Source organism: Suncus etruscus, chromosome 9 (genome assembly GCF_024139225.1).
Source record: "Suncus etruscus isolate mSunEtr1 chromosome 9, mSunEtr1.pri.cur, whole genome shotgun sequence".
In the NCBI taxonomy this organism is placed as follows: Eukaryota; Metazoa; Chordata; class Mammalia; order Eulipotyphla; family Soricidae; genus Suncus; species Suncus etruscus.
Window position 1 is genome coordinate 69,136,784 of NC_064856.1, and position 11,352 is coordinate 69,148,135.

Here is an 11,352-nt window from a genome sequence, read left to right on the forward strand (position 1 = left end):
ATAGAACTGAGAATTTATTGTGAGGTTTTTAATCCTAATTCATTGTTAGATAACCTATCCTTATTTCACTGCCGTTATTTTTTAAAAATAATTACTTTACTTAAAACACCATAGTTAAAAAATTTTGTGATTGAATTTCAGACATATAATGTACTGGTATATATTCATCAGTGCATGTTTTCTACCACCAATGTTTCTAGTTTTTCTCAAACCCTCTTCCCTGCTTACCTCTTGGTAGACATTTACTTCTCTCTCTTTCTCATTCTCTCTACACTTTCCCTCCTTTTTGATACTGTGGTTTTCACTATTCTTAATAAATGGGTATGTAGCATGTATTTCACTTTATCTACTTTTTTTGTCCCCCAATTCACAAAGGGCCTGGGTTCAGGTGTATATGGGGTGCTTTTACTGTACCTCCTCATTCTACACATCAGTGTAAAGAACACAGCCTGTGTTAGAATTGGGAGGCCTTTTCTTTTCTTTTTTCTTTTGATTTTTTAATATATATATTTATATAAAATATCCTTCACCAGTGCAACATTCCCATGACCAATATCCCAAGTGTCCTTCCTCCCCACTCCACATTGGCCTGTACTCTAGACATAATACACAATATAAACAAGAAGAAAAATAAAAATCACGTAATCATATCAATAGATGCAGAGAAAGCATTTGATAAGGTTCAACACCCATTCTTTTTTTTTTTTTTTTTGGTTTTTGGGCCACACCCTGTGACGCTCAGGGGTTACTCCTGGCTATGCGCTCAGAAGTTGCTCCTGGCTTCTTGGGGGACCATATGGGACGCCGGGGGATCGAACCGCGGTCCGTCCTAGGCTAGCGCAGGCAAGGCAGGCACCTTACCTCCAGCGCCACCGCCCGGCCCCTCAACACCCATTCTTGATAAAAACTTTCAGCAAGATGGGAATGAAAGGAACCTTTCTCAATCTAGTCAAGGCCATCTATCACAAGCCAATGGCATATATTAACTTCAATGGAGAGAAACTGAAAGCCTTCCCTCTAAACTCCAGTACAAGACAAGATTGCCCCCACTCACCACTCCTATTTAACATAGTACTGGCAATACTTGATATAGTGATTAGGCAAGAAAAAGATATCAAGGGAATCCAGATAGGAAAGGAAGAAGTCAAGCTCTTACTAAGAGAGAGAGAGAGGAGAGAGGAGAGAGGAGAGGAGAGAGAGAGAAAGGAGAGAGGAGAGAGAGGAGAGAGAAGAAAGAGAGGAGAGAGAGGTGAGAGAGAGAGCGAGAGAGAGAGAGAGAGCGAGAGAGAGAGAGAGAGATTTTAGCCATATTATTTCTGGGTTTTCTCCCTGCTGAACTTGTTAGTAGTGACTGTGATGATATAGCTGAGGACATAGCCTCTGTCTGACAGACTTTCATATATCCACCACTACCCCCCAAACACCCAAAACTTCAGCCACAACTCTCTGAATTTTGCCTACTTCTCATCTTTGAAGTGTAGCAATGCCAAAGCTTTTTGCTAGTATTTTGATTAATTGGTAGTGCTCACCAACTCATGTAAATTCTTTATTCCTGTCTATATATTGATACATGCATCCCTCATTAACATTTTAAAATCATACCATTTTTGTTTTGTTATATTCTACAGCATACAGAAAGTAAAATAAATTTCCAAAACTAAAACAGAAGGCTAGGTTATCCATAACACTATAAGCAATTAGGTAGCATGTAGACAGTTGTTTCATAAGTCCAAAATAAACTTATTTTTTACTATAGAGGCAAATCCTAATGGAGATGGTGGAGATACAATAAAAGTGAACAAATTTGTTTTACTTTCATGATTCTCTTACAGGTGAGTTCTCCAGTCCTGAAATATTTAACAGTAAGTTTATTTCATTTATCCTTTCTTTACCTGTTGCATCAATGTGGATCCCAGTTAGATATATTGATGTACCTTAATAAGAAAAACCTGATAATTAATTTGAAAATAAACTTTATAAGATGTACTTTTCATCTATTTTCCTTGAAGGTGACAATACATCTTGTGTTGAAGGGAAGCGCCTCCTAATGTGGCTACTCACATAGACTACTAATCTGTATCTATAGTAGAAAGAGTGAAACTTGGTATTTGAGGGAGGCCTATACAGTTTATGCAATTTCCTATATATTGGAAATGAGAGTACATTGTATTGTGAGACATAACCTCTTAGGAAATGTTTCTCAAAGTTTGATGTGGTTATATTTCTTTATCTCAATTTTTGAAGCTTTACCTACATAAAGTACACATTACAGTGAAGACTGTTGCATATATTTTTTCTCAGCCAATTGAGAATAGCAAATTCAAGCCAACTGTTTTGGTCCTTAGAAGTACTTGTAAATAATATTAAGGATCACCCATTGTACCAAACATTTAAACCAACCCTTCTCTAATACTTTATCTCCCTGGCTTTTTTTTTAAACCATGATAGTAACTTCAAAAACTTCATTTGACAGTTCTTTATAACAGGCCATAGATGTGTACCAAATCAAGATAAATATCTTACTGATGATGTAGAGGATCCACTTGCAGTAATCCAACTCCAGGTGAATGGGTCTGAATTAAGAAAACAAGACAGATGTAAGGGAGAAAAGCATGGGGTCAGGGGCTTCCAGCCTTGTGGACTGAGTACTGACTATCTTCCTCATACGATCTTTATTGTACAGACTCAGTCCACATGAGGGTAAGGACAGATGAAGTTAACAGACAAAAGAACCTATGTAATGCTAATCAAACCTAGGTGGGTCTTTCATTTCAGAAGGAGTGGGTGAAGGGGAGTGGGAGCTAAGGCAAAGTTTCTGTTTTTGGGAAAGCAGCGTGTGAGTTCTGTGTATTTAGCTACAGATGCTATTTACAGAAGTAGTAATTTTAATTTCCCTTCTAAATTCCTCCTTTATTGTGATTATAGATTTGAATGACTAATCTGTATAGGTATAATATTGCATAAGAGGATGAATTTCTTCCTTTATACGATAGCAAGATTTATGGTATAGAAGAATTTCAGAATTATCTGACTTAGAATAAAAACAATGTGATCATTATATTAACATTCAAAAGGAAAATTGAACCATATGTAACATAATGAATGGTATAAGAAGAGACATGCAAACTCAAAAGGAGGAAATATATAGCAAACATTTTTCTCTTTTAGGGGACAATCTGGCAGTATTCAGTATTTACTCCTAGCTCTGTGCTCATGAATCAAACCTGACAGGCCTCAGAGGACTATATGTGGTAAGATGTAAGTTGCCGTCCATTATAATAATACTTTGGCATAAAATATTTTTTGAAGTAAAGTTAATTTGAATAAAAGTGGAGGAAAGAGAAGATACTTGCTCAAGAAAAGAACACAATTTTCTCAAGAAGGATAAAAAAAGCCTAAAATGGCTTTTTATATAAAGGTTATTATTGAGGCTGGAGTGATAGCACAGCAGTAGGGCATTTGCCTTGCATGTGGTGGATCCAGGACAGACCTTGGTTCTATCCCTGGCATCCCATATGGTCCCCCGAGCCAGGAGTGATTTCTGAGCCCAGAGCCAGGAGTAACCCCTGAATGTCACTGGACACAGTAAGTACTGGGGAAATTTGAAAGGGAATTCCCTTCATCTAAGAGATACAGGGTTTCTCCAGCCTTGACACATACTGTCAACTACAGCTCCAAATATTGAACCCCAAAGTAGTTTTATGGTGCCAGGAAACATTCTGCTTAGTTGTGGCTGACAAATCAGTCCTCTGTTATTAGAGATCTTGGTATTTGCACAGGTCATAGGCCGAAGTCTAGGATAGTCTTTCTTTATGCTTCTAGAAATTCTGCTCCATCACAGTTGTTGTAGTCAGTTTTCTGTAATTAGTGATCTTGGTTTTTGCACAGGTTTTTAGGATGAAGCGTAGGATATAGCCTTTCCTTATGGTTCCTGAAGATCTGCTCAGTCATAGTTTTCAAAGTCAGACCTCTGACTACTATGTTTTGCTCCTACAGATACTTTTGTGGGGTTTTTGAGGGACTTTCAATTGGAGTAAAGGCTAATTAATATATTATTGGAATCTTGTGGTTGGATAGGCAAGCTGCTTTTTTGACAGTTCAGTACACACTTCCAAGATGAGAACCTTATGGGATATGGAAAAAGAGATTATCAGGAAGCTGCATTAGCACCAGGCAGCTCATTTAGGGCTCTAAGTTTCTTTTTGAATAGTTAAATACTTCATTTAGCCAAAGTATTTCTGACAAAAAAATAAGAAATAGATGAATAATGCTCTTTAATCTTACACTATATTACAAAGCATAGCAATCAAACCATTATTTTATACATTGGAATAATACCTTCACACAGATCAAAGAAATAAAACAAAGAACACAGTAGTACATTCACACATACATATTAATATTCAATTATTATATACTAAGGCAAAATTACATAGTTATTTTAACTGAATTTTAAGCATACAGTGTTTCAAAAACGATCCCACCATTAGTGTTGACTTATACTATCAAATTGCCCAGACTTTTTCCCACCTCACAGTCTTTCTCTTTGAAGTTTAGACATATTTCTAAATTTTATTATTGTTGTTTGGATCTCATACTTAGAATATTGTTGGGTAGTAGTTTAAATATATACATATATCCTCTCTTTACACTTCCAATGTGCTTGAGGCTTCTGAACCTCATTCCTGTTACCTTCCATCACCTCTCTCCCTATTAGTCCTCTGCCCACCCATTTATTTCCTTCTCAGTTCTTCTTGTTTCTGTGCTCAAGGGTCAATAGTATTCTGGGAATCCCCCCTTTGAGCTCATGCATTTCTTCCTCCTGTTCTTCTGTATATCTACAGATAAATTATATTATTTGGTATTTGTCTGATTTATTTCACTTAACATGAAAATCTTCAGTTCCATCCAAATTGCAGCAAAATACATAATTTCATCACTTTTTTCAACTAGTATTTCATTGTATATTATTCTCTTGAATGGATATAATTGTGTTCTGGAGGTAGATAACAAGAAGTATAATTGGGGCCAGAGTGGTGGCACAGCTTTAGGGCATTTTTCTTGCATGCAGATAACCTGGGACGGACTGTGGACTGTGGTTTGATTCCCCAGCATCCCAATGGGTTCCCTAAGCCAGGAGCTATTTCTGAACCCATAGCCGGGAAAAACCCCTGAGTGTCAATGTGTGGCCCCCAAACAAACAAACAAACAAACAAAGGAAGAAGTATAATGTTGGATTCTATGGTAACTCTATCATTACTTTTCTGAGAAAACTTTATATTCTTTTCCATAGGAATTGAACCAGACAAGATTTTTATAAGTAGTGGATGCAAATATTTTTTCACCACATCCATGCCAACATAAATTGTTCCCAGTGTTTTTATTTGTAACATTTATTACTGCTGTTAGATGATAACTAATTGTCTTCTTTATTTGAGTTTTCCTGATAATTAATGATTACAAATTGTAAATTATAATGATTTTTTTTTCATGATTTGATGAGCATCTGGCTGTCTGACTAGCTTCTTCAGAGATGTGTACACTCATTTCCTCTCCCCATTTTTGGATAAAGCTAATGCATTTTTGGTTGATCTTTGTGAGTGCTATATATATCTTGTATACCAATACCTTATCAGATGTGTTGAGTGCAAATATTTTCCCTTTCAGTTACATGCCTTTTAGTTTTAGTCCATGTTTACTTTGTTGTGCAGAAATTGTTTAATTTGATGAAGGCCCATGTGTTTAGTTTTGATACCATTTTCTTGAGCATGTAATTGATAAGAAATGGTGTTGGCACAATTTCACTGGTTTTACACTAATCTCTGAGAACTCCTAATCACCCAAGACTCCAAATATACCATTTTGGGGGATGATATCTCCAGGGAATATTTGGAGCCACGGTGAGCTCTGTACTTCCAGTAGTCACATGCCAACTAACCATTGGGGCTGCCCTATGAGCGCATTGGCCCAGATCCAGAGTTCCTCAAGGTCTTGGACTGGGCAGTTGCATAAGTAGCTGTGCAACATCCTCAAAATTTTAATACTGACTTCCTAGTAGGAATACACCAAAGTAGGTGTGAAATTATTATATGAGTCATGTAAGCTCAACAAATAAAATAAAAAAACAAAATAATAAATAGCTTAATAAACTTTCAGGCAATGACATAATGACCCCATTGTGAAGTATGACAATTTTCAAAAATTTTCTTTTAATGAAAATTTTTGATAATTCCATTTTCATTTAATTGTACAGAGAAATATTGGGTAAATTATTTGCACCTGCCAAGGGGCAGGCTTTGAGAAGATTGAGAAACTGATAATATTACACTAGATTCTAGTTGAAATATTGAATGCTGGAAATAACTATTATAGGTAATTCTGTAAACCATGGTGTATAAAATAAATAAATTTAATAAAAAATAAAGAAATGGTATTGGTACAATAAACAACCCATATAGAAATAGTGCAGTGGAAGTAACAAAAAGATACAGGTAGACCCACCACTCCAGGACAAGCTTTGAAAATTATTTGTAAAGCTCCATGCGCAATGCCCAGAAATATCACTAGTGACTGTTTATCTCTGAGAAATACATAGAGGTCCTGAAAAAACTTGAACATGAATGTTAACAGCATGTTTATTCTGAGTGAAAACTAGGTGAAATAGACTTTATATGTTTATATGTAAAACATGAACATAAACTGACTCATGTAAATAATAAAATAAGGGTTTTTAAAAAGGGGACAAACCACATATCTGATGAGCAATGGCAACATTTCTGAAAATATGACTTCAGCAGTGACTCTGATTAGGACACATGACTATTTCCTGACATATCCAGAGTCTCCTGAGGAGGTCTGCTTTCACTTCCATCCTCCTCAGGAATGTCCTGCAAAGCCTTCTGCAGAATTAATTTGAAACTTTTTTTTTGCCGTCTCAGTTGCTGCCTATACGAGCCAACAAAAAAGTAAATTATGGGATTAGCACAACTATTAACACAGGATAGTATCTCTGTAGTAAGATACATTGTATGATTATACATATTAGACCATTTAATTGGCATCCAGGGTAAGAGGAACCAGTTGATACCCCAAGGCAGCCCACAGAGGAGGAAAGCTAGTATTGTGAGTCCAATAGTCTTATACAGCCTGGTCATTTTTATCTTCTGTGAGCCACACAGTAATCTGGTCAGCAGAACTAGGCTGGATCCAAACAAAAGCACAAAAGAGAGAATCAGCCATGTGGCAATGCTGAAATCAAGCAGCTTGCACAAATATCCATAGAATTCTCCAATCAGAAATTCACAGAACCCCATTCTTATGATACCCAGCAACAAGGACAGGGCCCAGAGCAGGGCACATATGACAGATGACAAGTATTTTGGACGGTGGCCACGGTACCAGATGGGGACCAGGACAGACAAGCAGCGCTCTGTGCTAATGGCACTAAGAATGCTCAGGCTTGCGATATAGGGAAAGGCAATTATTATGATGAATAACTCAGAATCATAAATATTGTGAGAACGCAATCCTTCAATAAAACTCCTCATGGAATATATCATCCAGATGGAGAGATAGACAAAATCAGCTCCTGCCAAGTTGAGAATGTAGATAGAGAAAGCAGTCTTCTGCATGCGGAATCCCAGGATGCAAAGAACAACAGCGTTTCCTGCCAGACCAATCAAGGAAATGATGAATTCCAGAAATTTAGCGATCAAGGACTTCATGTGAAAGGTTGGATCCAAGGTTGTCCAGTTACTTTGATTCACAGGATTGCTTTCAGTCACCCAGGCTGTGAGAGTTGTATTTATGCTCAGATACTCTCCATCAGTGTTCCTGAAAACAGAAAAGAGACAAAAGAATTTTCAGTATAATCATTGATTCTCATAGCTATTTTGTTTCCTAAGAATGTTATTCCATATTGCAGAGGAAATAAAAAGGTTTTAAGAGATTAAGATAGTTTAAGAAGGCCACACAACTTTGAATTCCTACAATCTGTTTGAAGACTAGATTTTCTTTTTAAATATTTTTATTTAAACATCTTGATTACAAATATGATTGTAGTTGAGTTTTAGTCATATAAAGAACACCCACCTTCACCAGTGCAACCTTCTCATCAGCAATGTCCCAAATCTCCCTCCTCCCCTCCCCACCCCACCCCCCGCCTGTACTTTAGACAATAAAGCCTAGATTTTCTCTCTGAATAAATAAAATAAATTTTATTATAATTATAAAAATGTTCTCTCCTCATAAATAGGGAGTATCCTAAGGTCTTGATTTTTCACTATTTTCCTAAGCAATGTCACATGTTTGGAGTAGAGAATTAAGGACAGATTGTAAGGGACAAATACAGGACTTTGAGTTCATCAGGTCTTCTGCCAGGTACTGAGGTTTCCTCTCAAAGTCATGAAATGTGTGTATCACTAGACATGAAGTCTTTGACATCTCAGAGAATGGTCCACATACAGGGAAAATAGGACCCCAGGATATATGATTTGAAGGAAGAAGACCTTGTTATAGCTGGTGTCTTAGGTACCATGTGTCAGCTTTCTGAAAATAGCAAGCTCCTGTCTCATGTTCATTTGTGTGTTTCAAGTGCCTAACATTTGTGAGGGATACAGTGGGTTGTTATGAACCGCTTTTCAACAAATGGGTAAAGAATGAGTGAAGCAAAGGAGCTGCAGACCTTGCAATGGTAGACCTGGGTTTTATCTTTGGTCTCCCACATAGCCATTCTAGCCCACAACTGTGACCCTGAGTACAAGAAACGGTTAATTACTGCGCATTTCCATGTGTAGCACATAAACTATATCAAATAATTATATCAAAAATTATATCAAATAAAATAGTCCCCCAAATAAGAATTATAATAAAGTAATTATATTATTCATCTTACTTTGGAAAGCTATCTTTCTTTAGTTTAAGAGTATTCATTTTAGCTGCACTATGAGTATTTCTGACTTCTGTGGGTTTTAAAACTGAGATTACAATGGGTATTGAGAAAGGGTAAAGCATATAATCTATATTAATAATTAAAAAGTTGCTCATTTTAAAAACATTTTAGTATGAAAAGGGCAGCTTGGCAAAGGTGACCGATTTATGGGTCTGATAGAGAAACTTCATTATTTATTATTTGAAGCAGTTAATATGCATTTATACAAAGGATTTTGTGGGCATTCTGTGGAGAAGGTAATTGGAAATTAAAGAGGTGCTTTTATATTCATCAAGTTATATAGGATTAAACCATAGATGCTCCTATGAATCCCATTTGAGAATAGAGCTGGTTTTTTGGTGCTATACAAAAAAAAACCTGTCTTGATGTTTTTTTTTTTTTTGTTTTTTTTTTTTTTTTTTTTTGGTTTTTTGGGCCACACCCGGTGACGCTCAGGGGTTACTCCTGGCTATGCGCTCAGAAGTCGCTCCTGGCTTGGGGGACCATATGGGACGCCGGGGGATCGAACCGCGGTCCGTCTCCTAGGCTAGCACAGGTAAGGCAGGCACCTTACCTCGAGCGCCACCGCCCGGCCCCCTGTCTTGATGTTTTTAAGAAAACATTGGGTTAACAGAGAAAACTTTGGTGATCCTGAGAGGTTGACTTAAAGCTTTGTAGAGGGCCTTTTGGTGATAGAATGGCCTGGTAATATGTAAGTTATAAGTTGGTTGCGTAAAATTATAAACATGTTGCTCTCTGTCAGGACACTTGTGCATTTAATTCATGACATGGAACATAGAAGGCAGTCATGATTATTTATTGTCTATTTTGTTTTAATGATAAACTCAAAACTAAAAATCTGAACATGCTTTTCTCAGTTGTTTTTGTTGTTCAGAATCATAATAATCTAATCTAGCAGTTGTCTTGTACAGACTATTGTAACATTCTCATGAACACAGGAAGAATATGTCTTAAATATAATAAAAATTGTATGAGATCTGAGTCTGGAGAAAAGAAAACTATTTTAGAACAAACACTGTCTGAGGAATTCCCACTGCTTTCTGCCATAGCATTTATAATAGGAGAAGATCCCTTGAAATATTTCAGAAGAGGCATTTTTCTGAGGGAGATACCAGGGGTTGTAGAGATTTTAGTTTTCTTTTATGTCCCTTTTCCTATTTTTAAAAATCATTATTTTGAGTTTTGGAACAGTGTTTCTTGACTCTGGAAAGGATCTATAATTGGGTTTTGTCATAATGGGGCATTTGCTGTCAATTAATTAGAGATTATACACTCACTCTTTGTGCTCTGTCTTTCCTTCTCTTGGAATTGATGGTGAATGCTATAGAGGATCTGCATGCAGCATGAGTTCAGAAATTCTGTTATAGGGAGTAGAATAGTGAAGGAACATTGAATCTTGTGCCGTGGGTGATGAGTCCAGTTTTAATTACTTAACTGCATTTAAATCACAGTTATGGGACCAGAGAAATAATACAAGAAGACCCTCGCCTTGTATGCATCTGATCCCAGCTTGATCCAACATCAAATATGGCCCTCCAAGCACCACCACCAATGTCTGCTGAACACTGAGCTAGGAATAGCTCTCATGTACCACTAAATGTGGTTCAAATCCAAAATTAAAATCACAATTATAATGAAATATTTTAGTTATATTCCACAACTAAAATAAAATTCATAAAATATTTAGAAATCTCTCAAATCTCCATATTTTAAAATAAAAATAATTATATTGTCTATGTATTTATAATAAATCATTTCAAGGAAATTATAAAAATATATATGACAAAATATAAATTAAGTATATTTAAATATGCACAAATATATAATATTCAGAACCAGATATATAGGATAGGGTTTAGGGCACTTTCCTCACACTAGGCAGACCCAAATTCAATCCCTGGTACCACTTTGAGTGTACCAGGAGTGATTCCTGATTACAGAATCAGGAATAAATTTAGAGAACTACTGTGTCTGGCACAAAATAAATTTTTTACAAAAGTAATATGTAATCTTCTGCATTTGCTATCTAATACCATTTTATTTAAATACATCTTATACATACTATCCATTCAGGAGGAGAAATCTCTGTCTCATAGATGGGAATTCATTTATTCTGGCCAGAGCATTCCAAGAAAATGGGGACACTGGAAGGAGAGAAGGTACAGGAAATAGTGTGGAGTTTGGGAAGAAGAATGGGAAGAGGCTATAGTAAAAGCAAACAGTCTTGCTTTACTTGCACAGTTAAATCTGTCAGCGATCATATTTACAAAAGAAAATATTATCTTTCCTTCTAGTTTTTCCTGTTATACCCATTTGGTAGTTCTAGATACATGGATGTGCCCTAAGACAAAAACATAACTGAGGTTTTTGAAGTAAGTTGATAAAGCCTACCTTTCCTCCAT

At 36.3% G+C, this 11,352-nt stretch overlaps 1 protein-coding gene and 1 pseudogene across 1 annotated transcript; both read right to left on the minus strand.

Annotated features, from left to right (window-relative positions):
- Positions 1 to 353: 353 nt before the first annotated feature.
- Positions 354 to 470, minus strand: LOC126019446 (uncharacterized; annotated as a pseudogene).
- A 6,336-nt stretch (positions 471 to 6,806) lies between these two features.
- LOC126018568 (mas-related G-protein coupled receptor member X1-like) lies at positions 6,807 to 11,352 on the minus strand. The gene is made up of 2 exons (XM_049780685.1): positions 11,342 to 11,352; positions 6,807 to 7,833 (listed from the first exon to the last, which is right to left on the minus strand). The coding sequence occupies exons 1-2, from the start codon at positions 11,350 to 11,352 to the stop codon at positions 6,807 to 6,809; spliced, it is 1,038 nt and encodes a 345-aa protein (XP_049636642.1).